Source organism: Phodopus roborovskii, unplaced genomic scaffold (genome assembly GCF_943737965.1).
Source record: "Phodopus roborovskii unplaced genomic scaffold, PHOROB, whole genome shotgun sequence".
Lineage (NCBI taxonomy): Eukaryota > Metazoa > Chordata > Mammalia > Rodentia > Cricetidae > Phodopus > Phodopus roborovskii.
Window position 1 is genome coordinate 4,916,826 of NW_026126639.1, and position 27,468 is coordinate 4,944,293.

Here is a 27,468-nt window from a genome sequence, read left to right on the forward strand (position 1 = left end):
ATCACCACACTTGGCCTTTTCAGAGGGTTTCTGGGGAGCAAACTTGAGTCCTGTACTTACAGAGCTATTTCCTTAGCCTCTGGGTTTGCTTCTCGCCAGTGTGAACACTCAACACAATAATGCGGCCTCAAGTCGTTTCTTAGCATGTATGGTTTTATGTACGTTATTATGGGTTTTATATCTACTTATTCTATTTTCATTTGAACAAGCGTTGGGAGGTGGCTAGATTATGTAACACAGTACTTGGAAGAAAGACATTAAACTAAAATATAACATTCCTTTACGCTAGTTAACTGTAAAGCCAGGGCAGATTAAAAACCTATGACCCAGTGTGTCTCCACACCCTTACACTTCTGTCTGCAAAGAAAAACAGGAAGTTAAAGCAGAGGAGAAGAGGTGAGGGGCGGCCTCAACATCTCTTCCACAGAACCTCACAGTAACTACAGCCTGCGGGTGAATCGAGCTTTCCCTGGCTCAGGGAGTGCCGTGTGAGCTGGCTGCCCCTCTCTTGCCAGTTCCTGGGTTGAGACGGTGTGTTGCACGATCGATGACTTGGAGACCCTGAGTTGAGAAGGTGAATTGTACAATCACTTCAGGACTTACAATCCACTCCGAGCGGGAGGGAGACACGTAAGCAAAGAACTGGGATCACACTACCTTCAGCTGTAACACCAAGTCCATTCTGTATTTGCCAAGAGGGTTGATGTCATTCAGAATCAAGGCGATGATGATGTCGATGCCATTGGACTCGTGAGTCGCGATACAGGTCTAGAAAAGGAGATCTTGTAAAATGGCATGCACTAGAAATGGTAACAGAAGACTTGAAACTTTTAAATACCAGGTGCAGACACTGTTGGACGTTTTAATTAGTTTTTTTGTTGTTTTTTTGTTTGGTTTGGTATTTTTTGGTGGGGCCTATTAATCGACTGGTACTGAGGACAGAATACTGACACATTATGAAAAACACCTGTCTTTGACACAAAGAACTTCAGAATTTCAAAGAGGACTGGGTAAGTTAAAACTCTCCCAGTCACTAACACAAAATCTGGAACTTTAAGATATGATAAATCTAAGGGGACAAGAAAAAAATGGGATTGTATGTGGATTTCACAAAACTCAGACCAGATGTGACCGCGCGTCCTGGATGTCGGGAACGTTCATGGGGTTCTTGGACTTGCATATTTGTGGAGGGAATGTGGTTGAGCAAAGTATAAAAACACCCCAGAGAGCAGTGTGCGTACTCCGAGGGTGAAGGACACTGTGTGAGGCTTTCAAGCTTCCTTTTATGGAAACAGTCTGAGGACTTCTAACCCACACGAGTAGCTTGAAAAACTGACACCTTAGTGAGTAACATAAGAAAGAGCAGCCCCGGCCAACAGACGGCTGGGCCTGGCATTTGTGCAGAGGACAGGTACTTCTGTCCAACACTGACATTATGTCCTGGGGACTCTGCTCATGGAAACACCTGCCAAACTGACCTTCCATGCATTTTCACAGCATGGGGAAATCTCCAGGTAGGACCTGCTATTTTATTATACGTTTTCACTCTGACAACTTACGGGGTTTCAGTAAACCTAACTTCACTGTTACCACAAAGTAGAGAACACTGAAAGACTTCTCACAAAGTAGAACACTACAGAAAGATTGTATGTATGTATGTATTTTCTACCATAGAGTTTTATCAAGAAGACCAAACTGAATTTGTGTACTTTGCATTGATTTTGAATCTGCAGCCAAGAATGTCTGTCATTGTTTCAGGAAACAAGAATATAATCTTGAAAATTAATGGAAAGGATCTTAAAATGCTTTTAGGGTCATAAACACATTACAGAGGAGGAGGTAATAACCATACATGATCAACATGTATCCATAATACGAACCCATGGTTGCGTGCATATCGAGTGTGCATTCAGACATATGTGTGCACACAGACACAGTATGTGTGAGGACAGTCGTATAATCTGCAATAGAAATCTGACCTTTTTCCACATTCCCCTTCTACACCAACCACCGATGCTTAGTGACAATCACAGCTTTAAAGTTTGCATCCAGAAATGGCTGACGATGAGACTCAGCCCCTGGACCTTGCCTGTGAAGGCGGCTCCAAGATGCTTCGTAGATGCTAAACAGTCGTCAGAATGCCCCTTTACTCCTTTGTATGTGCTGTCTTCTCCCATAATGTGTCCTTCAAGTAGAGCAAGATATTCTAGGAGCTGGAGATGAGTACCAGCCTCTCACACGCATGCCTAACATAGGTATGAGACTAGATCACCTGGTCTGTAACACAGATACCAGATTAGTTCACTGAGTGTGTGACACAGGTATTAGACTAGCTCGCAAGTGTGTAACATGAGTATTAGACTCCCCACCCCCCACTGCAGTGGATCCAAAGCCATAGAGAGTTAACTCCGCGCATCTGGAGAGATTCCCTACGGAGAAAAACTGAACATCGGGAAGAAATATAACCTTGCCCTTGTTTCAGTAATCTTTATCTTAAACATATTCATGGGAATCTTCTCTCACGGTGGAATGTAAAATGCAGCCTAGCATTTTCAGAAAGGCTTCCCCATGCTGGCTCTGTGCTCAGCCTGGCACACTGCCCCCCTGAGTCGTGGCTCCCGTCACGTGAAGCTCTGCTGTCACGGTTACCTGGTTTTCATGGCACGGGCCCTGGCAGTACTCGGTCAAGCTCTCCAGGGTCTGGTTGACCAAAGCTACATTCTTCTCGTTGATGTAGAGCCCCAGCAGGCCCAGGCCGCCCGTAGTGCTTCCGCAGATGCAGTCCAGAAACTGTAGCGTCTCACACACAAGGTTGTAGTTTGTCTTATTGTTCTGATTCCTCAAGAAGTTCTGGAGGGGTGAAAGAATGTGCTACTGAAGGACAGAGCAAAGCAGAAATAAGTTCCCCTCTCTCTGTCCCTCTGTCTCTGTCTCTCTGTCTCTCTGTGTGTCTGTCTGTCTGTCTCTGTCTCTCTGTGTGTCTGTCTGTCTCTCTGTCTGTCTCTGTCTGTCTGTCTCTGTGTGTGTCTGTCTGTCTGTCTCTGTCTGTGTGTGTGTCTGTCTGTCTGTCTCTGTCTCTCTCTCTGTGTGTGTCTGTCTGTCTCTGTCTGTGTGTGTGTGTGTCTGTGTGTCTGTCTGTCTCTGTCTCTCTGTGTGTCTGTCTGTCTCTCTCTCTGTGTCTGTCTGTCTGTCTCTGTCTGTGTGTGTGTGTGTGTATGTGTGTTTTACTCAAACATATTCGTGCCAGCATGGAAGTCAACTGGTCTTTACAAGAAAGTGGGACAACTTGGGGAAAGATGGGGCCCAACAAACAGGGGAGAAATAAGGGGACACAATGGGTGTGGCTGTGTCTAAGCATAGTGACAGGGATGAGAACGGCGGTAAAGCTCACCGCCTTCCAGAGGGGAGGAGGCAGAGCAGAGGTTGCGGGAGGGGCTGGGGGAAGAGGGAGGATGGGGAACCACAGTTGGGATGTAAAATAAATAAATAAAAATTGAAAAAAAAAACTCTCTGTTTTCCAAGCTAATTTTAAAATCAATTAACGTTTAAATACTGATGCACTAAGTCTCTCTTAAAAGAGAGATTCCCTCGGGTTCCAGCGAAAGCACCTTCGGTCCGTTGCCAGCATTTTAAACATACAGAGGGTGGAAATAAGTGTGAAAAGTAAAAAGGGAAAGGGAGATAAAGTGTTGGGGGGGGGTCTAACTTCCAAATGACAACCCTGTGTCTTCACTGTGCAGGGACCATAAGACCACAGTATGGGAAACATCATCTCAGTGAAGAGTCCCGCTACCGTGAATGATCCTAGATCTGTGTAAATACACACAAAAGAACCACTGCTCACTGCCCATTAGCACGGAAAGCGTCACAGCCAAAGCCGAAGCCTTTTCCCTGGCAGCATGGTAGGTTTGGCATCTTAGGAAGTACTTCCGCATGTATGGATAAGCTCCGCCAGGAAATAAGCAATGCCACAGCACACAAAGTTACTAAATAAACAGTCGAGACTCTTAGTATCAAAGTAGCCTTCTGTGATGCCTGAACCAGACTTCTGTGAATGACATCAAGTCAGATATGACAGCATGTGCCCTGAAGTCTGTGACCCACACTGTCAGGGCACGCGGGTCACAGTGAGCAACCACTCAGCATGCACTGCCAGGCTTGACCTAGGCTGCAGCAGGCTGGTCCACAGGAGCCATGCTCACGCCTCGTTCATTCCAGAGCATCTCATCACCATGGGCAGCGGTTCGTCTGAACATACCATCTCCTGCCTTTCGGACCCTAGTGTTCTAGACAACAGTGGACACGTCTCCTCACTCTGCCACTCTCTGTGTGCACAGGCGCTCTTAGAACCAGATTACTTAGTGACAAGACGAGGTGGGACCCAGGCAGGACCTACTGCAGGAGTCTCAGTCAGTGCACTATAATTCGCTAATAAAAGCATTCGCCAGCTACACTAGTTTGTAGCTAAGCTGGCTGGCGTGGTGGGCATGTGCCTTTCTTGGAAGCAGTCTGCCAAATGGAAACTCTTCAGGTGACCGTCCTCTTTGTCCCTGAGTCAGGTCAACCAACGTAACTCCTTTCCTGTGCCTTTGCTATGGGGCCATGGACAATGCATACAAATAATGCCAGAGAGGCAAAGTCTCGATCAGGCCTCGTCCACCCATCGCATATGACAGAGGAAATGGTAGTGGTGGAGATATTATGGATGTGGGCTACATTAATTTGCAAAGCAATTTTCACTATTGTAAAAAAATGTTTTATATGACTTTGTTTCTAATGAAACGGAAAATATATTCAATATTGTGCTCAACAACTATTCATTGGGAACGATATAAACACCCGAGTCTAAGACCATGAAAGGCAGATGAGGCGAAGGTGATGGTCCTCAGCAAACACCACAGAGGAGAGAGACGGGGTCCAGCGACACTAAGATGTGAGTTCTGGACCACAGGACGACAATGTGTGCATTTGTTTGTTTTTCATGCATAAAACATCTCTACACTTACTTTCCTTCCTTTTCATTTAAACAGGGCACTGCTGCCTTTGTTGATTACTCCTTCTCCAGGGTTCTCTCCGGAATTCACTGGGTTGAGTCTCAGCCACAGCCTACAGAGCTCTCCCACTGGGGGGCTTACCTGTAGCTCCCTGTTGTGATTCTCACACAGTAACTGCAGGAACCTGAGGATGGGCCTCATGATGGTGATGGCCGGGCTCATGGTAACTTCCTCTGCAGACTTTTCCTCTGCACTTCCTGCTTCTGGCCCCGGGCACATCATGTCTATTTCTGGGTCCATTTCTCTTCTGTACACACAGTACGCCTTGGAGGTGGCTGAAGATGCCTCTGTTAGCTGCCCTTTTATTCCCTCCTTCAAGTGAAGTGATGGATCTCTCACTGGAAAGCAAGTGGCGGCTGGATTTGAGCTACATTTTTAACCAAAGGGAAATGAAAACCCCACAATAGGAATCCAAATTTCCCCACAGCTGAATTTTAAAATCATCTAACAAAAGGTTCAACTCAAGTCCTCCGAAACTAAAAGTTAACACAGTGATCAGAAGGGAAGGTCCTAATATTTAGCCAATTTCAGAATTTTCTGATATATAAATCTGCATCACAAAGTCACATAAGAATATCTAAAAACATGTACAAATGATTTTACAAGTGTACATACTGAAGGGCTGGAGAGATGGGGGTCTTAGTTGCTTTTCTATTGCTGTGATAAAACGCCATGACCAAAAGCAAGTCGGGGAGGACTTGCTCCCCCCCCCATGTACTGTGATACATACATGCATGCATACATGTATACACACATACATACATAATACACACATACACACATACATACATGCATGCATGCATACATACACACACACACACACACACAAGCAAGTCGGGGAGGAAATCGTTTATTTCATATTGTGATACATACATACATACATACATGCACACCCACACACACACTATATACACATATGCAGGAACCTGGAGGCAGGAGCTGAAGCAGAGGTCATGGAGGGGGTGCTGCTTACTAGCTCGCTCACTCTGGCTTGCTCAGCCTGCTCTGTTATAGAACCCAGAACCCAGGGAGGCACCATCCACAGTGGGCTGAGCCCACCCACATCAACCATTAATCAAGAAAATTCCCTACAGATCATTCTTATGGAGACATCATCTCAATTAAGACTTCCTCTTCCCAGTTATGTCTAGCTATGTGTCGAGTTAACAAAAAAGACCAACCAGGACAGATAGCTTAGCCGTTAAGATCCCTTGCTGCTCGACCAGAGGACTGGATTCAGTTGCCAGTACCCATGTCAGGCTATTCATAGCATCCTATAGCTCCAGTTTAGGCATCCAACACCCTCTTCTGGTCTCTGTGTGTACCCCCCCCCACACACACACACACGGCACACACAGAAAAAAACAAGAGTACCAAGAAACACGTGTGTGCACACACCTAAGATCTGATGGGGAAAAAAACGATCAATTACAAAATGTTAACATCTCCACAGTTTGTATCTAACTGTCTATAATTTGGTTATTTCATACACAAGCACTTTTATAAATTCTGTCCTCGGAGTTTAATTTCCATGCACAGAAAGTGTGGGGTGGTTTTCTTTACTGAACACAACAAGGAAATCAAATGTCCTTCGTGTTGCCCATTACTTCCACGCCAATTATACTCCATTTTAGTGTGGTCCTGCAGGGCTATTCTAGGGCCAAGCCTTTAACCAAAACCCTTTATAGTTGGAAGTCCACACTGGGAACACTGCAGACAATTAAACCCCAGGAGCAAGATGACAAAGCTCCTCGAGATTTAAATGCTTCGTTGCTTTCTTCTCCCAAGTGCTCAGGGAGCCCTCACCTCTCAACCGTGGGCCCGAGGCCATGAGGTCACCGTCATCGTCTCTCTTCTTGACCCCTAAGTCTATGGTGTTGACCGTCACCGTGGATCTGATCTCTTTCTGAGCAGCCTTCATCCGATCATAAAGGACTTTGAAGAATTTTTCTGACTTTTTTTGTTCATGCAACTGCTGGTAAAAAGAATACTGCAGAGAGAGCATAGTTTGAAATGTCAACCCCCGAGGCAAGAAAAGTAGAGGCTTATTCTGGAATAAACACAGGCCTAACAGATAAAAGCACAGTGTGCTTCCTTGTATTCACTCCTCAGATGGACAGTGTCTCATTCCACTTAATATGTACTAATAGCACATGTTATTACATTAATAACAACAGCTAGTGTTTTCTTAGCACCTTCCACTAAATTCTAACCTTTCATATTCTATTTGATATATACTCCTGCACGTCCTTTTAAAATTATGAGTATAGTAAGTTGTCCTAAGTAAATGATTCTTTTAGTCTGATAGTGTTATAAATCTGTGCATTGATTCAACACATATTTACTGAAAGCCTACTATATGTAGGGTCTTATTTTGATGCTACAAACAAAACAAAGAGGAAAAATATCAGCACGATTCCTACCCACACGAGTTTGTAATCCAAAGTGAAACATGGCCATTGACTTATGGTGACCCCGCATAAATAAGGGCTCCCTGTTAGGAGTCAAAGTCATTTTTCTTGTATCTAACTGATAGGACATTTAATTTAGGATGTGTTACCATGACAACTTCACTCATGGGAACCCACTGGTAAATAGATTTTAAGTTGTTTAGCTACTTCATAAGCAATGATGCTTTACATGTAGTTTAGGGAAAATTGACTGAAAATCAACTCTAATTTATAATTATTAATTCAAAAGGGATTTAAGATCAAAAGTGTGGTAAGATGTACTCTACTGGAGAGGGGACAACTGAGTTGTCACTGTCTTCCTGGTGACTTTATGGAAGATGGAGGACGGGACACACTCCAGAAGAGATGACGTGGAACCAGCCACATTCCCAGATAAAATCTGAACAGGCAGTTTGGGGGATCTGACAGCTGCTGACATCTTTTCCTAAAGGAAGGCCTGGAGCCAGGCCCCACCCTAGAGAAGACTCTAAACTCTAGGAGACACTCATGGCCCTCACTGTTCCTTACACGTGCAGCGTGCAGCAGCCATACACAGTAAGTTTTATCCAGCCTTCGAGTGTCAGCTTCACATCTGTTAGGGGATGCTCCTAATCAGAGAGCTACCAACTCCACAGGAGCAGGACAAAAAAGCCCACCGTAACCATGGCAACTACACTGAAACAGTCAAGCTGGTTCTGATGGCTTGCAGGATAAATGTAGCATCCACAGACCTTTATGGACCCACAAATTAAGCTGATGTTTGAGCTCTAATCTCTTTGATGCAGCGTGGCTGGAAGGTGAAGCGAGGCTGTAACATGTTAGTGAGAAAGCCATGGTGATGCCACAGCGCCATGAAGACAAAGCTTTGCAGTCAGGGCTCCATTCACACCCACCCCGTCGCGGAGTCTTTCAACCCCTGTGATGAGTATGGCGTTCTCATTGCATGCACATGGTATTGACGAAAGCTGTGAAGCACAGGGACCGGCCACATGTTCTATACCCCACATGCCGTGGCACTCCGTGGAGCTTGTTTATGAAAATGATACTTTCTACAAACCAGGGCTCCACAGAACTTCGTTGGGCAAGCGATGACCAAGGCATCTTCCACCCGTTAATCAGACGGTATAGTAACTACCCAAAGACACTTAGTTATGGACAGGAAGGAGTGTCAGAGGGCAGCACCAACTGTCGCCCAACGCTACTGAGATGGCGGGGGGGGGGGGAGGACACAAAGTTAGGGGGGAGTTGGGAGGGCAGAGTGGACACTGAAGGGTGAGAGAGGGGAGTGGAGAGATATGTTATGTGAAATTCTCAGAAACAAAACTGTTCCTTTAAAAAATAGAAGTGACAACCCGAACACCACCAGCCACAGACCTGCGTTTGTGTGTTCCCTCCTTCCAGCAAGGCGATGCCAAGCAAAATGCCTTCGGAAAAAATCCTGTCGTTCTTGGTGTTCACTATGACGTCAATGACGAGTTCGGATGCTCCTTCTTTGTCCAGCAGGCACTGGATATCGGACATCGAAGTCCCCATTTTATCCGAGTCCTGTCCAGAGAAGCCTCCTGTGGTCAGGGAAGAAAAACAACAAACAAACAAACAAACAAACAGAACACACAGACATTGGGTTTTTTTTTAGCAGCAAATAGTGTATTCAAATTCGTAAGTCATAACAACATGAGCCACAGCAAAGTTTTGTTACAAATATAAAATATCTACGAACATGGAAATCTTAAGGAAACATCCAACACGTAACTCAGCTGCCGAGACGGCTCAGTGGTTAGAGCACTGGCTGCGCTTGCAGAGGACCTGGGTTCGATTCCAGCACCCGAATGGTGGCTCCCAACCATCTGTAACTCTGATTCTGGGCACTCCAACGGTCACCGAGCACACATGTGGTGTGCAGACACACATATGTACAGGATGAAAATAAATAAATCCTTATAAAAATACTCCACAAATTTTGTCTTCAGTGTATGCATGAAGAAACCGTGACCAACTACCCAGAGTCGAAGGCAAATCCACTATAATGTTCACCCTGTGGATTCATGACTACACAGACACGTCTCAGGGGTTTTAAGTGGACATTTTACCTTGTGTCACTTAAGTAAGACAGAGGAGAGGAGCGCACTGCTGTGAAGATGTGCCGTGAAACCCTAACACGGGGGGATGGGCACGTACCTCCCCCTTGAGCTGTCTTGGCATAGGCCCCTGACAGGGGTCCGTTGGCACCAACGCCATGGTCGCCTTTGAAGTAGCGGTTCAAAAGGATTTTCCGGAGTATGCTACCCTGGAAGAGGAGAGATGTCATCGTTAAAAAAAAAAAAAAAAAGTATCTGAAGTAAAAACATGAAAAAAAATAATTTTACACCAAATCAGTTTTTTTTTTCCCCCTGAGGGAAAACTGCAAAGGTCCCAGTAAAAGAAATCAGTCTGCTTTTTATAAGTGATCATGAGGGGATGCACTGTGGAGCTGTCCCCTCAGCCCTGAATGCAACACACGCTCACTGGGGAGCCGTAGAGCTGGCTCAGTGGGAAAAGGAGCTTGCGGCCAAGCCTGGAGACCTGAGCTCAAACACTGGAGTGAACACCATATTTCTCTCACACAGGGAGTCTAGAGACAAATACGCACATTTATTAAACATACACACATGTGCACATACGTGTGGCGTGGAAATAGATGAGGGGTTATTAGGGGATGGGGATGACCTGTGAGAGAGGGCAGTAGGAAATGAGGAGAGTAGTGTGTGTGTGTGGGGTGAACATGGTAGAAAATACATGCATGTAAAATGTCTTATGAGACCCATTATATTCTATGCTAACTGGAAATCACTTGAAAAGGTAAATATAATTACTTGCTTGCATGCATACCCGAAGCGCGGTATCCCATGTTGCAGGGGAGAAACCCAAGCTTGCACGATTGGCTGCAGAGACACAGTTCACAAGCAAGAGCTTCACCCCTGTGCCTGTAAACCGCAGCCACGTCCAGGTGTCTGCCCACGGATACATGCCCTGCCACACGGACTCTCACGTGATCCTCCCCGGTGCTGAGACATCTGCCTCCTAGAACCTAGGGGCTTGCCCTGGGTCCCAGTGTTGGACTCCCCCCCCCCCCCCCCCCCCCCCGTCTGCAGTGGCTTCTGTTGCACGCGGGCCTGGAAGCCACGGTGCCTCCTCCAACCTGACCTCGCTTGCCTAAGCCTCCTTGGATTTCTTGTCTTGCCCTGGCACAGGAAACTCGGACTAGAACATTCCTTCTCTCTCGAACCTGTTTTCCTCTCTGTAGCAAGTCACTGTAAGAGAGAGCATCACCATCACCCTGGCTGCTCTCTGACAGCGGGCTTCTGAATCCTACCTGTCCGTGGGGAGCTTCTGGGTGCCTTAGAAGCCATATTTAAACCAAACCAAGATGTGTTTTCCACATCTTCCTGTTTGCGTTAGGACAAGGCTTGTCTTCCCTCCTCTGTCTCCACGCTCCCAGGAAACTAACTCCTTCAGGCACCATTGTAAGAGAAGAGGTAGAAGCTTCCTGGGTGCCAATTTGATTAGACTTAGAGTCACCATGGCAACACACTTGCAGGTGTGCCCTTGGGGGTGTTTGCAGAAAGTTTAGCCGGAGAAGGAAGACCTACCTTAATGGGAACAGAACCATCTCATGGATTGGGGTCTTAGAATTAATGAAAAGGAAAAGGCATTCATTCATCTCCCCTTGCTTCTTCCCTATAGATGTGATGTCAGTAGACAGCTCACACGCGTGCACCACACCGTTCCTGCCTGCACCCTCAGAGTGAGCCAAAACAGACTTTCACGACCCTGAGTTGCTTTTGTTGAGTATTTTCATCACATCAAAGAGGAAAGTAACCAACGGTGTGCAAGAGTTTACGGTGAGGCGGGTCCCTTCGCTGTTACGTGTCCTGGGGGCTCCAGAGGCCTTAGGATAGCCCCGGCAGGCTGTGCAAGCCACACACACCCATGACCGTGCACGGCGAGCAACAGGGCGCCCTCAGTGTTAGGGCGCCCAGAGTTTCATGGGCGCCCGGTGCCTGCAGCTGCTCACCTTTGAGTGATTTTCACTCTTGGAGCACAGAGTCACTGCTTCTCATCTTGTGTTTTCTCCCGCTAACCCTTTTCATGTAAGGCCTCAGTACATGAAGGTAATGATGAGGCTTAGAAGGAGCCGGGGGAACACTGACTTCTCCACGGATGAACCTCTGCTGTCCTCCATTAAACCTACGGCACCCAGTGGCTCAGCGAGGGACGGAGAAGGCGGGCTGCTCTTGCAAAGGAAGGACCTGGGTTCAATTCCCAGCACCCAAGCATGTCAGATCGTTCATGGCTCCAGGGCATCAGAGCAAACCTGAACTCGTGTACACACACACACACACACACACACACACACACCCCTAAGGAATCTAAGGATGTTATTAGCCAGAGGAGGCCATATAAATAAGCGTTACTTCCTCTACTCCTTTCTTTTAAGCGTGGGTCCTCTGTGTCGAACTAGCTCTGTCTTCCTGAGGAACTATCCTCCAAAACAAGGGACGAACATTTCTTTTTTGTTTGGATTTTCCCTGCCGCTCCCGATGGCAGGAGGTGAGGTCACAAGAGCCTTGGGAATCACATCTGGGACTGAGGTCATCAGAGAGACTTGGAAGCCAACACTGTAAAACCCTCTTAGGCAGCTAAAACACACAGCAGCGAGCACCAGTCACCAAGAAAGCCTCCATGCTTCACGGGTCCACGGCTCTCAGAAGGTCCATGACGCATTTCCCAACAAAGACCAGTGTCTCACAATGGGGAGACAGGGGTCCAGCCTCCTAGGCCTCTGGACTCGGGAGCCACAGTGCCCAGGTGCTAACATCTCTGCGTGCTATATTAACCAGGGGGTCTCACACAGGCTACCTCACCACCCCGAGCCTCAGCCCCCACTGCCAAATGAAGCAGCGGTTGACCCTCCTTCCTAGGGCGTCTGCCATAGGCACAGTCCCCAGCATGCACTAAGGGCCTCACAAAGTGAGCAGATCCAATGATGCACATCCCTGCTGTGCTAACGCAGCCGAGCACAGAGAAGCGCGCAGCTTTGCACTGCTGTACATTTCCCGAGTCCATACCAAACTATCCTACAGACGTGAGAAGCTTATCTGAGACACGGAGAAGAGGGGAATGATTATCTGCTGCCTCAGAACCCTAGCTTTCCCCTGTTAACCACTGTGAGTGGGTATGGAAAAGTCCGCCCGAAGCATGTGCACACTGTTGTAACTTTTAGAAAGCGGCTCAAGAGAGAAAGGCACCAGGCGACAGAGCTCAAGAGGAGGCTTTGGGGTTTTGTTTGGTTGTTTTTGTCTTTTTGGGAAAAGGATCAGAAAAAAACGGGAAGGGGGCGGAGGAGTCCAGCCTCTTGGGACAGGAGCAGTGGGAGGGAGGAAAGAGAGGAATAGACAGAGAGAGGGAGAGACAGAGAGGGAGAGAGAGAGAGGGAGAGAGAGAGAGGGAGAGAGAGGGGGATGGGAGGTGGGCAGGGCCCCTGTAAAAGGGAACATGGTGAATGTGCACAGGCAGTACTCTTAGTGACAGTGGCTGAGGGTGTATCCTGTCAGAACCCCAAAGGCAGGTCGGAACAGATGCCTGAATACTAACACATACATCACTATAGAAAATACACTCCATTATTTCAAATAAAGTAGGGAGGGGGGAATCCGTCTTGAAGGCCAGTTTCAGCTAAGACAGTCGTCCCTACTTAATTATGGTAGACTCCAGTACAGGTACACCATAGTACTGGCAAGACCACGCGGGTGTCGTTTATCAAAGTCTGGTCCCCCAGAGGCAGGTGCTGCGTCACAGTTTGCCATGGGTCATCCGTGGTTTATTTTCTCTGTGTGGGGAATGGAGTCAGCAGTTTCAGTGCGAGACATGTCCCTAAATCCCTTTAAGTCAAATAAAATAATCGTAGAATCTGTCAGATAGTCTAGCGCCAGGCTTGTTAAATTATTTCCAAGCTGCGACTCCCACGGCAGAAAGTGAAGACAGGACTAAACGCACAAAAGGCCATTTTAAAAGTAATTCCACGGGGCTGAGATGCATGACCTCTGTGCTGGGTCTGCCTAGTCACAGCAAGTTCCCTCAGTGGGCCTCCCTCAGAAGGTTCTGGGGTAGGCCCACTCCCAAGGACTGTCCTCTGTGGCTGTCTCTCTGTCAGAGGCAAATCCGGGCCACAAGGCACAGCTTCCAGCCAGCATCTTCACAGGAACACATTCCAGATGTTCCAGATGTGCGAACTGTTAATGGAGCCAAGAAAACTGCAACCACCTTCTGAAATTACAACAAAATATCCCCATAAAAAAGTGGTGTCCACGTCCAGAGGAGGCTTGCAGATCGTATGTGGACACGCCGGAAGATGGCCCAGTTCCTTTGATATGTTAGGCTGGATCCAAGGTATCAGAAATCAAGCAACCCAGAGCGGCTGGCTTTGGTGGACAGAACAGAGAAAAACAAGAAATCATGATAGAAAAGTCTAAAGGCTTTCATTCACTTTGAAAAGCAGAGCACGGTTTGCCCTTTCAGACACGAACAGCTGTGAGGTTGACAGTTTGAGGGTTAGTTCCCAAGTCCTTAAAAAGCGGACTAACATGTTTTCCCCATCTAATCTAATCAAGCCTTTAAGAATCAAAAAACACCATATGTCTGCATCCTCAAACTCCGAGCCTTCAACTAGCAAAGACGTTTAACGTGGGGTTCCCCCTTAACGATGACATTAGCGACTGCTCAGCTTGGGTAGATCTGGAAGCAGTAACCGCATGTGTCTGCAGAGGCTACCATCTATCTCATTTAACGCTACCCCTGGATGGGGTCATGGGTGTTCCTGAAGCCTTCTGCCTTAGCGACTGTCTGATGAAGGATGCTCTCCTTGGGATGTCTGGCCTTAAAGAAGAGCCACGGTTCTGTGTTGACTCTAATCTAGTGGAGCTATACCGGGCCCACTGTCATAACCAGTCCCCACTTGAGGGGAGCTCCCTGGAGGAGCTGTGGCCCAGCTCATGCGTGCGCTAGTCCCAGACAGGCCCATCCCACCTGCAGCCTGTGAATGTCATTCAACACAAAGCCTTACACTTATTGCAACATCTGGCAACTTCCTTTTTTTCCTTTTTAGTAATTCTTAAGTAGGGATGGTTGTTATGGCTGAAAACTTCAAACCAAGACAGGATTGTTTTCACTTTATTTGAAATTATGAGATATATTTTCTATATAAGGGCAGGCCTCAACCATGAACTTTGTAAATGGCAAAGGTCAGACCGCAACACACCTGCAGGGTCTCCAGACACTGTGCTCGCCGGGCCTCCTTCTCTCTTGCTTAGCTTTATAAAGACAGGGAAACTCAACAGTCACCAAGAGTCAGTGCCCATGTCCACAGCGCATCAGCACCATGACACACCAGGACCGCTAAGTGTCACCTTGAAAGGCAAAGGGCGCCAGAACAGTTCTACTGAAAATGAAGACGTGTGCACAGGAAGGAGAAAGACAAGAGGTAAGGGCCAGCCTCAGCTCCATGGCCAGAGTTCCAGCACAGCCTGGGCTATGTAGAGACTGCCTGAAGATAAAATACCTAAGAAAACAAGTAAGTCAGTAACTGAGGACTAGAACAGAAACATGCATTCACATACGCGGCAATCCGCCTCCAAACACCTTTTACTCTCTCCTTGTTTTTTTTTTTTTTTTTTTTTACTTATTTATCAATCATAAGGACATTTATTACAAACCTACCATGTGACAAGGTCTACAAAAAGGGCTCCTAACAGCAACAAGCCAGAAAAACCCAAATATACAAAGCTGAGACATGAGGCTTCACTACTTTTTGGTAAAAATAATTCTCACCAGTCCATCTGGTTCCATTTTCAGGACTTCAGTGTTTAAACCATCTGAATGTGCTGGCTCTACAGTGACTCCATCGACCCCTCCCGGCTCAGCAAATGCCCCAAGCTCAGGCAATGGGGCAGCTGAGGAGGTGTGGCTAACAGTGAGGTGTGAAGGAGGCCGTAGTCATAGCCTTTGGGTTATTGATGAAAGCTCTGTGCAGCTGACCTACGGGAGCATCAAATCCGAATGCTCTCCCCATAGATAGTCCTAAACCCAGCTCTGCTCCACTCCTGAGCTCAGGACTGGAGCTGGCCTCCCCTGAGAACATGTTGCTGCTGCTGTTTGTTATTCCAGTGTCTGGTGACTTTTCATTTGATCTTTAGGACAACAGGTAAAAGCTGGGAGGACCTTATATAAGCTGTGCAGGCAAGGGGTTTGTTTGTTTGTTTGGTCTGTTTGGGGTTTTCTGTTTACTTGTTTATTATTTTTTTTAAATCAGAATCTATGTAGCCCAAATTGCCCTCAAAACTGCTACGCAGCCAAACATGACCTTGAACTCCTGATCCACCTGTCTCTGCCTCTTGTGTGCTGGAATGCAATCATGTGCCACCAGGTCTACACATGCAGGCAACTTTAAAGATCATTTCCTTATCGAAGAAAAGCTACTAGGTACACACAGCATGAATCACTAGCTCATAAAGTGACCCTGATGTAGCAAAGACCCACAGCCCCTGACGCCTGTAACCTCGGGGACACCTGTAGACAGCCATGGAACTACTGGTTGCTGCTGGGAAATGGAACCAAAGTTGTAGGCAACCCTCTGTCCTCAGCCCCTCCAATGAGTTTCTCCAGGGATGCATGGTGACGGCAATCCCACCATACATCATAGTCAATCAAGTTAAAACACTCGGGAGGCAGAGGCAAGGGAATCTCTGTGAGTTCAAGGCCAGCCTGGTCTACAGAGTGAGTTCTACGATAGCGGTAGCCAGGGCTGTTACACAGAGAAACCCTGTCTCAAAAATACCAAACAAAAACAAACAAACTCTCCTGTTAAGTGACTTGAGGACCCTGATCTTCAATGGACCCTGATCTACACCGCCGTCTACGCCGTCTATGCTCAACCCTCCCCATCTTGGTTGTAGACCACACCTACAGAACTCCTCTACCCCAGACCTCCGCCTACACTCACACTCCAACACTAAGAACAAACCGTACTTTGCATCCAGGAGGGAAGCAACAGTTGAATACCTGTCAATCGATGCAAATGCTTGACAAAGGAAAAAAGGAAGCTCACGCACACGCACTGTCTAGCCCAGTCCCTTCATTTTGCGAGACCCACGTGAGCTACAGGGTCACACACATGATGGAAATTGCTGACTCTGTGGAAACCACCACAACAGGTTCAGATCTGGGTTCAGCCACATACTAGCACCGTGACTCAAGAATTCTACTGACCTGTCCTGGTGTCCCGAGACTCAGTTACAGATACTGTGCATAACAATACCCAAACCTCAACCTTTATTTAAAGATTGGGGGTTGTATATGTGAAAGGCATTGTGTCTTTGGCTATATTAAGTTCTAAGTAGACAGCTCCTGAACACTCACTTTAATGGTTAAAATAATAATATTAATATTAATAATAATAATAAGCTTTTCCCCAGGGAAGCAAGGATGGTATGGACATCAGAGTACCTGGGCCACAGATATGGGCATGGTTCTAGTTGCTGCCATAAACAGACTGTAAGGAGTACGGTTTTTCTGCCCGCCGCCTGGTCTTGTGCTGCTGCCACGCCGCCAGCCCCAAATAACGCACAGAGATTCTGTATTTGATATTATGCTGTTTTCCAGGTGCTAGTTTTTTATCGGCTAGCTCTATCTTAATTATTAACCCATTTCTATGTATTTCCACGTGGTCTTACCAGGGAGAGGCGGCTGGCGGTTCTATTCTCTCCAGGCTTTCCATCCTGACTCCTGCTTCCTCCTTCCTATTTCCTCCTTGTCTCCTAGTCCCTCCTATCTTCCTTTCCTATTGGCCAACAGAGCTTTATTCATTAACCAGTATGAGAAACATATACAGAATGACATCTCCCATCATCTCCTCTTTTCTGTCTAAATAAAAAGAAGGATTTTAACCTTAACATAGCAAAATATATCACATAACAGTTATCAAATAAGAATCACAGTTAACACTATTTAGTTCATTAACATTTAGCAAGGTTTGAAGAAAATATTCCATCATCTATCATATCTTTGTGTGTCTAAAGTCTAAGTAACTTATCTTTAATACTAAGGAAAACTGTAACCATAACTCTCTGTCTTCAAGTCCCTCAAAGACCACAGAAGGATAGTATAAACTCTAGAAATGACAGAGACAACTCACTGCCTGGCCACCCAAAGTTCTTTTGTAATCAAGACCAGGCGGCGGGCAGAAAAACCGTACTCCTTACAACAGACTCTACACATCTACATATTTTTAAGGGACGGCAAATAAGAGGCAGTACTAACTGTGTCTTGATCTCATCTTTATGCCCACATACTCACCCAGCCCCATCCTCCCCTGTAAACTCACCCAGCCCCATCCTCCCCTGTAAACTCACCCAGCCCCATCCTCCCCTGTAAACTCACCCAGCCCCATCCTCCCCTGTAAACTCACCCAGCCCCATCCTCCCCTGTAAACTCACCCAGCCCCATCCTCCCCTGTAAACTCACCCAGCCCCATCCTCCCCTGTAAACTCACCCAGCCCCATCCTCCCCTGTAAACTCACCCAGCCCCATCCTCCCCTGTAAACTCACCCAGCCCCATCCTCCCCTGTAAACTCACCCAGCCCCATCCTCCCCTGTAAACTCACCCAGCCCCATCCTCCCCTGTAAACTCACCCAGCCCCATCCTCCCCTGTAAACTCACCCAGCCCCATCCTCCCCTGTAAACTCACCCAGCCCCATCCTCCCCTGTAAACTCACCCAGCCCCATCCTCCCCTGTAAACTCACCCAGCCCCATCCTCCCCTGTAAACTCACCCAGCCCCATCCTCCCCTGTAAACTCACCCAGCCCCATCCTCCCCTGTAAACTCACCCAGCCCCATCCTCCCCTGTAAACTCACCCAGCCCCATCCTCCCCTGTAAACTCACCCAGCCCCATCCTCCCCTGTAAACTCACCCAGCCCCATCCTCCCCTGTAAACTCCTCTGATCTCAGCCTGAGTGCTACAGGCCTGAAATGTTAGTAATTTCTTACATCAGTTTGCTCATATGAGCATACATTTTCCTGTGACTATCAATAGCCCCATACTCTCGTGAGCTCCTAATTGTGTTCTGTGTATCAAACATAACTTTTGGGAAACTCCCCAGCAAAAGCACAGACAAGGATTAGGAGGAATAAAAGTCAGGGTTCTTACACACCCATCAACATCTTAAAACACAAATGCAGTTACTCCCTGCAGAAAATGAGGTCTCGGCTCAAACAAACAGAACGATGCCCACGCAGGCTGTCTGCCTCAGGACGGAGCTCGTTCAGGACTTGAGCTGGGTACCTCCGGGGTTTCGAACAGTACTGAAAATCATCTTGACTCTAGGTCACACATACGCCATGACAGATATTTCTAGAACAGTAGCTAAAGTCCAAAGTGCTAAAATAGGTGAAACCTTCTGTTACTTTTCCATGTATGTGTATACAGTATGTGTGCGAGCTCACACATACATGGGCTCACGTGTATGTGAGGGGGTGCTTGTGCGTGAAAGACTGAGGTGACACTGGGTATGTCCCCATAACTCTCACTCTCCATTCTGTGTGTGAGGCAGGGCCTCTCATTAAAGTGGGTGCTCGCATTTTCTGTGGTCTGGCTAGCCAGCCTGGTCTGAGGATCCCATGATTCTACCTCCCAGGAGCAGGACTGCGGGCTCAGTCATGGGTTTGGGATCCAAACTCAGACCCTCACAGTTGCATGGCAAGAGCTTTAACCACCAAGCCACATCCCAGCCCCGAGACTTTATTTATCTTTAATAGCAATCAATGCACACATGCTGTTGGGGACCGCAGCTTCAAGTGCTGCAACCTCTGCAGTTGCATCAAACACATGGTCGCCAGAGGCGTGTGAAATCAGTTTCATGCATGAAACATGAAGACTATTCCCAGGCTGAGAAGAAACTCAGATGAAGTGTGCCTGGAGGTGAATGAGCCAATTCGAGGATAATTTCAGTCTGTTGAGGCTGAGCTAAAACTTCTAGAATAGGAAAGAAAAAGTCAACAAACACCTGTCCCCTCCTTTTCTATGTTTAGTGTGTGTGGATGTATGTCACATGTAGATATGCAGGCGCTCCCACTCCGAGCCCAGAGTGCATGTATGTGTAAAGGATGGTGATTAAATAAATCAGTGAAGGATTAAGATCGATCGAACACACTGGTATGCCCGGGTGGCTGTGCTGCCGAATGTCACTAGCTGTGGCACACACCTTTCCCTCAACACTTTCACATTCAGTGGTTACAGGTCACATTAAAGCCGGCAGTCTGTCACAGACTCCGTAAGCCTTGTTTTGCTTTTTTGGTGATACTGGAGTTTCGGTATTACACCTGGTAAAATATATTCTACTGAATGAGACATGGGTGTCATTTGCTCAATCCTGGGTGTTAGGGTTGAACTCAGGGGCTCTCACGTGCCAGGCAGGCACTCTACCATCTAGCTACATCCCTGTCTGAAGGCCTTTGGCCCAGGGTCACTGTGCTCTGCACTCTGTGACATCACTGCTATGGCCCGCTTGGATAATGTACGGTGAAATTATACAGGAGCTTGAAGATTTTACCTGTCATTCAGGCAGTTCTTAGAGCCTTTCCTCCTCCTACGCTACGGTGTCTACCAAATAGTCCCACTCCCAGAAGCATCCAGTTTTTATGTCATCTCTCACCTGAGTTGGGTTTGTGTTGAAATCAGAAAAGAAAAAAAATATATATATAGATATATATCATATATATATATGTATATATATATGATATATATATGTTCATTTACTTCAACTCTCCAGAGTAACGGAAAGATAAATACGAAACATTTAACTAGTTTGTGAACTAGATATTGATTTCTTTTCTCTTTTCTTTTCTTTATTTTAGATATTGATTTCTTAAAAAAAAAAAAAAAAAAAAAAAAAAAAGCCCCGGATGTCAATCCATATCCACTAGGATGGGTAAGATTTAAAAGGTAACAATGCAACACACGGTCAAGGATGTGGACAAATCACGACCCTCATACTCATCGGTCAGATACAAAATGGAGCAACTCTGCTGAGAAACTATGTCACGGTTCCCACACATTAAACCCAGAGTTATGTCTGGACCCGGGGGCCTCACTCCTTAGCACATGACCAAGAGAAACGAAAGCGTGCCCCCATGGAGCTGGGTAATGTGGTGACATTTTATGATCCAACAAATAAAGCTTTCCTGAAGATCAGAGAAGCAAAGCGGCCGGCCACTCTCACCTCTCCCAATGAGCAGAGCTAAGGGGTGATCCTGTCCTCAGACTCAGTCTGCCCCTGTCTTCCCGCACCCCATAGCCCTCTCTGGAGCTGGGATTAAAGGCGTGGGATCCCAAGTGCTGAGATCACCTGAGATCGCCGCTGTGTAAGCTCTGTTTCTCTTTGAGACTGATTCACCCTCACGTAGCCCTTGTGGGTGACATTGAACCCACAAAGATCTATCTGCCTGTCTCCTGAGTCCTGGGATTAAGGGTGTGTGCCACCACTGTCTGACCTCTATGGCTGACTAGTGTGGTTGGCTTTGCACTGGGATTTTCGCGAAAGTTTTGTTAGGTCATAGACAAAATGTCACACAGGGTACGGCTCACATCTGTACTTCCTGTGCTTGAGAGAGGGATGAGGCAAAGGAACTGTGAGGCCAGCCTGAGCTACTAATGAAACCTGATCTCATAAAAGAATTCCACACAAAAGCCTTGTGTGGAAATGTCCATGGCAGAGCAGCTTTCCTAACAGTCAAGGAGCAGAAAGGACCCCAAACGGCCACTGGTCAACAAGTAGGCAAGTGGCGTGCACTATAACATACGGTGGCGTGTGATTTCTCAATACAAGGCCCAGAGTACTAGCACAAGCCTCCCCGTGGATACGCCTTGAGCACAGCACAGGAACAACAAGAAGACAGGCACAAACTTAGGGGAAAAAAATGTCCAGAGTAGGAGAATTCACAAAGATTTGTACAGAGGAGATAACTGGCTTCCGGGAGCTGGGGTTTGCAGAGACTGGGAGAGAGGGGGAAAAACTAACTACTGAATCGTACATTCTAGAGGGGCAAATTTATGACATAAGAATATCTCAATAAAGCAGTTATAAAAATAGAAAATAAATCCATTAGCTTGGTTAAGGAAAATTATTTTTTTTTAACTTAAGGGAAATAATGCTGCTTCTGCCCAGTTTTTGCCAAGCATCTAAACTGTGGTGTGTGACAGAGTCCCCCGCTCTGTGGCAGTACATCTGGCCAACAGCTGCATTAGGACGGCCCACATCACATCTGCTGGTAAAGTGAGACTCACGCTGCTAATTAAATATGGAATCGCATGTGCCAATTAGGAACCCGGCCTCTTGTGAAAGCGCAATAATCTGGGAGCTGGCGCTGCTTACATCCTGACCTGTGTGGGAAGACAGTCCATGGCTCTGAAGACAGGCGAGGCAGTTTCCATGGAAACCTCACACAGCCAGCCGGAGGAGAAACTCAAAATCACACACAACTTTGTGGAAACTGGGCTTTGCAAAATATTTATTTTTAAGCATAAAAACAACAACAACAAAAAAAAAAAAAACCTCATCTTCTTGAAGCCTAACTTCCTTGCATTGATGAGTAGATGAGGTTTGGGGAAGGCAAGAAAAGCCCCATCTCAGGTCAGGTGCGTCCTTTTAGGACTGGGGCTTGAAGGGAGGACATTGGAAACATGTCTTTCATCATAAGTTTAATCCAGACCTCAAGGGCTTAAAGATATCCAGCTTTTATTGAAACCAACTACAGTGAATTATTCCAGCTGCGATTAATTAATCCTCCCACTGCAAGGTAACATGCTAGTCTTTCCAAATAAACGTACACTGTAATTACACCCAGGCTCCTCCGCCCACTACCCACTGTTCATTCCCATGAAATAGGACTACATGTCTTCCAGATGTGGCGTACGGGCAACGGCGCTCTTCGCCAAGAGTTTCAGAATCACACAAAGCATGAGATGAACTCATGTCGCTTCCCTGAGAACCGAGACATTTCCAGTACCTCTGTGCTGGGGAGACCACACACCCGTTGATTTACATCTTAAGGAGTTTAGAAGACTGTGTGATGGCTCGTGCCAGCACTAAGGAGGCTGAGGCAGGGCAGCCACCATTAGCTAGAGACCAGCTTAGGCTTCAGAGTTCAAGGCCAGCCTGAGCTACATAGAAAGACACTGTAGCAGCAACTACAACAAAGACATTTAGAGGAGAAAAAAGTCATGACATCAGCTTTATCCATGTCCCCCAATCCACTACCAGACAGGTCCTAGAACAGCAAAGGCAGAGAGCGGCATGGGAAGCCAGGGCGGTTCTGTGTACCCCTCCATCCAGGCATTATAGAGAGACCAGCAAGAGCAAAATGAGAATTAAAGTTTTAATCAAAGTAAAGAAACACTGGCCTGTGTACCGGGACCGTCCATCTGACTCGCACAGGAAGCCAACAACTTGCTTGGCAGCAAGGACCAACTGTGTTGTGTTCAGTGTGCGTGTGTGTGTGTGTGTGTGTGTGTGTGTGCGCGCATACATGTCTGTGTTCGTCTATGTGCAGTGCACACGCATACAACGTGGAGGGAGAAGCTGACATCATGTGTCGTCCTCAGTCACTTACCCTGGAGCTCGCTGACTTGGATAGCCCCACTGACTAGCAAGACTCAGGGCCTGTCTCTGATCTCCCAGCCTGGGATTACAGGTTGCACCATCGCCTCTGGCATTTTGTTTGTGTGCTTGCTGCGGATTGTGGGAGCTAAGGCCCTTGTGCTAACATGCCAAGCCCTTCACTGACTGAGCCATCCCTTGAGCCCTGTATTGTCTCCTTCCCAAGTATTTTTTTCTTTTCTTTTTTTAAGATTTATTTTCTTTTTTTTAAGATTTATTTTCACTTCGTATGAAATGAGGACAGCTTTGGGGGCGGCAATCAGAGATTGCTCCCGTGAAGGGCTGAGGGCGAACCTGGTAAAGGGTCACAAAAAGCAGTTCAGCCTGGGGAACACCTCACCTAACAGAGCAAACGTCACGCCAAGCCCAGGCCGGCCGCCTTCCCTGCTGTGAGCCCCTCTGGTCCCTCAGCATCATTGCTGGCTCACCTCTCCATTCTTTCCCTTGCTGTGCTTTTCCCCTGGGCGTCCGACCTCTCAGAGGAAGAGGACTTCCAAACGGCACCACCATCACAGGGTGGCCACCGCCCTGCCGAGCAGCAGCTGTTCCTCATCGCGGCCATGTCTCCCGGACGCCCCTTTCCAGCCTAACACTCTAAACTTTTCCCCTGGAGTAATTAAAGTATTCAATCCCTCTCCAAATATTTGGTTCATGACTATTTTCTCACAAACTCTGAGGGTGTAATTAATTGCTTGCCAGTGCGTCTCTGGGACCGAGGAGCAGACAGTCGGTACATTCTGTCTAAGCGTGTACGTGTCTCGTTCAACTTTCCCGTTTCCAAGCCCTTCTGAAGGCTTCCATTTTCAGGGTTCATACTTAAACGCTGTTCCCAGGGCTCGGCTTCTTGCTTGCATCGTCTGAAAAGCCGCACTGTGCACAGGTTCTTGTATCTCTGATGAGGTCGGTGTAGTTCTTGGCTCAGACGCTGGGGCTGGGACACCGGGAACAATCAATCCCTGGTCACCTCTTTGCCTCCCCTGACCCCTGCCTGTTTCCCAGGTCAGACCTCCTGGGGCAGAGGACTTTAGCTCTAAGCCTCTGGGCAGACTCTGGGCTGTGAGAGTCACTTCCCTCTGCACCAGAAAGGACTCTAGTCAGTCAGAATAGAGACTCTAGGATGCTGCCACATGCTCCTAGCCTAACCTCTGGGGAGAAGAGGAGGGAGGTTCCCACACACACCCAGGGCAACATGGGTATTGCAAAGACCACCAGACCTTTCACCAACCAGACAGAAAACGGCTCTCAGCTTTCCTGTTAGGAGAGGCGCCAAGGCCAAGTGCTAACCAGCCTCTTGCCAAAGGAGACAGGGTGAACCGGACATTTCCGGTCTTCCCGCCAGGTGGGGCCGCCACCTTCGAATGCAGTAACCTGAAGAAAGCAGGGGTTTCTTGGGTCTGGCCCACATGAGGAGTACAGAGCGGCCCCAGACAGCACAGGACTTGAGGGAGGAGTGAGGGCCCCTCACCAGGACAGCTAGGGAGGCATCTCCACCTCGGGCCCCGCTGCCCTGTTCACTGTTATTCACCAGCTAGCAGGGAAGTTCCACTTGGGTTCTTAGTGTAGCCGATCTCATGGAAAGCTGGCGTTTTTTCAAGACAGAAAAGCAAAAGGGAAACGGACCGGTGGACACTTTGCATCAGGGTTTGTATCACTAGGGTCTCTCACACCAGGAACTCTCAGTGGCTCCCTCGGACGATGTCCCGGCAGTGATTCACAGGGATATTTGCGGCAGCCATGTTTCTAGTCTTGAAATAAATCTACACAGGAAGATCTTTTTCTGTACTGCATCAATCAAGCTCGACCTGGCTCTAAGCAACGATAACTATTGGAAAGTAAACTGTTATGTTTTCGTCTGACGGCCTGTTGCCTGGCACGAGCTTCTTCCAGGGCTGTCTGGAAATAACAGGACACTGGGCCATCCTGGGTGACTCATGTAACCAACAGCTATCATCCGAGAGCTGTCAGCCTCAGGAGCCACCCTCTGTGTGCAGCCCACCTACTGTGTGCAGCCCACCTACTGTGTGCAACTCGCCTACTACGTGCAACTCGCCTACTACGTGCAACTCACCTACTGTGTGCAACTCACCCACTATGTACAGCCCACCTACTGTGTGTAGCCACCCTCTGTGTGCAGCCACCCACTATGTACAGCCCAACCAAAGGAGCTTGGGTTTCAACTCATCTGTTTCTCTCTGCTGATGACAACTATATGTTCTAACAGGAAAATTAATTTTAAAGCAATCTTTAGCCACAACTTCTTTAAATGTGGTTATTGACAATACATAGAAAAGAATATGGCTTGATTAAATGATTAGAATTGTTTTCTTTGATTTTACTGGGTAAAACTATGATTAATGGAGGTGGAGGGATGGTTCGGTGGTTAAAAGCACTGGCTTCTCTTCTAGAGGACCAGAGTTCAAGCCCCAGCACCCACAATGCAGTTCACAGAAGTCTCTAACTCCAGTCCCAGGGAATCCGACGCCCTCTTCTGGCCACCACAGGCACTGCATGCACACGGTGCACAGATATACATGAAGGCAAAACATAAAATAAAAATAAATAAATAATTTTTAAATGATGCTGTCATCACCCCTCCTAGAGGAACAAAAGCAAAGCAAAAATCCCACAACAACCGTAATTAAGGAAAGGGTGGTAAAATATTAGGAAATTAAAGTAATAATCACTAAGTTAGAAAGCTGAGGGATACAGAAAAACAAAGCAACATGAGCAATTAATTCCTCCAGAAGTTAAATGAGAACATGAAAGGGAGAGAAGAAGATGACGGCCGTTGATGTTGTTTTGTTTCTTAGTTGAAAACCAGAGTAAACCCGAACTAAATCTTAGAATTTCTAGGGAAGAGTAAAAACGTGATAGATGGAGGAAGGCAGAGGGCCCGAGACTGTGGGCTCCAGAGGAAACGTGTGGGTCAGTGGACATGACAGTGGGCGTGGCAGGTTAAACACAGCCTCAGGGCCCAAGCAGGTGTGGGTGCTGGAAAAATAAACTGCGACGGTAACGTTCTAGAAACGCACTCTTTGAGAGCAGAAAGACGTTGGCCACCAGACAGCCTGGTTTTAGAAAAGACTCGACATAAAACATCATGGGGGAAAAAAGGAGAGGAAAAGAAATGAAGAGTAATTGTAAGATCTGCTCTGACCAACTTAATCCTCAACAAGCCTGAATAAAATGTGTGGGTTTTGAAGGACAACATAACTTTCCCAAATCAAATCAAACAAGACAGAAAACGGCCTAACGGGATTAGTTCTACAGGAGAAATAACTGTCTACGAATAACTCCAGAACCCCAAGCTCAGAGAGTTTTACAAGGAAGTTCCACAAGCGTACAAGGAACTTGCTTCCGCGCTATGGAACTGTTGCAGGTCAGAAGGAAATGAGAAAACCATCCCCACTCATCTTATGAAAGAAGTAAAAGGTGGTTCACAATCCTGACCAAGAGCAAAACTATCTAGACATTTACAAACATCACTATATGCACACACAGATGTATGTGTGTGCCACCCAATTCCACAACCCACTGTAGTTTGTGCCAGGAATTGCAAAGACACTCGGTATCAGAAGCGTTAGGAAACGTTAACCGAACTCGGAGTTCAGGGCAACGCATTGCACGAGATAATTATAAAAAGAAAAGCCACATGGCCACAATGAAGCTCCACAGCCATCTGGCAAGATTTAATCTCATTCTAATTACAACATATACAGGCAATATGTATATAAAACAGACCGACAGACAGGCAGGCAGACAGATGAGAACTAGATAGGCAGATAGAGAGGGATTCGTTAACCAAATAAAATATACTTTCCATGTTGTAAAAGCCAGCATTACATTTAGTGGGAAATATTAGACACCTCCAATGAAGCTGGGATGATAAAACATGTGTGCTATCACTGTAAATATTTGGCATGTGCTATGTGTATAGTCCAAAACAATTAGCAGAGAGAAATGACATAAAGGGTTTTTTTCTTAATCTGTGAGTATTTGTAGTTAAACCCTTTTATCCTATAAATACCAAAGACAATAAAAACAGTAGGAAAACTCAATAAGGTGCTGAGATTTAAAAGACAAAGAGGTAAGGAGCTGCTGTAACTTTGAAAAATGTGGAAGGACTCTAGAACCAAAGAGAATCAGTTCACAGAGGAAGAGCATACATCCCTCTCTGGAGAAGCTGGCCGCGGTCTTTTTGGATGGGATGTCCTG

The 27,468-nt window shown here is 46.9% G+C and overlaps 1 protein-coding gene across 1 annotated transcript in view; it reads right to left on the reverse strand.

The window, feature by feature from the left end:
• Itpr2 (inositol 1,4,5-trisphosphate receptor type 2) overlaps positions 1-27,468 on the reverse strand; it is a 356,230-nt gene that overhangs the window by 109,568 nt on the left and 219,194 nt on the right. Inside the window, exons 38-43 of the mRNA XM_051173394.1 lie at positions 9,683-9,791; positions 8,879-9,066; positions 6,861-7,044; positions 5,136-5,392; positions 2,650-2,850; positions 658-768 (exon numbers count right to left, since the gene is read on the reverse strand). Coding sequence (XP_051029351.1) covers positions 658-768; positions 2,650-2,850; positions 5,136-5,392; positions 6,861-7,044; positions 8,879-9,066; positions 9,683-9,791 — 1,050 coding nt within the window. The remainder of the gene's footprint in view (positions 1-657; positions 769-2,649; positions 2,851-5,135; positions 5,393-6,860; positions 7,045-8,878; positions 9,067-9,682; positions 9,792-27,468) is intronic.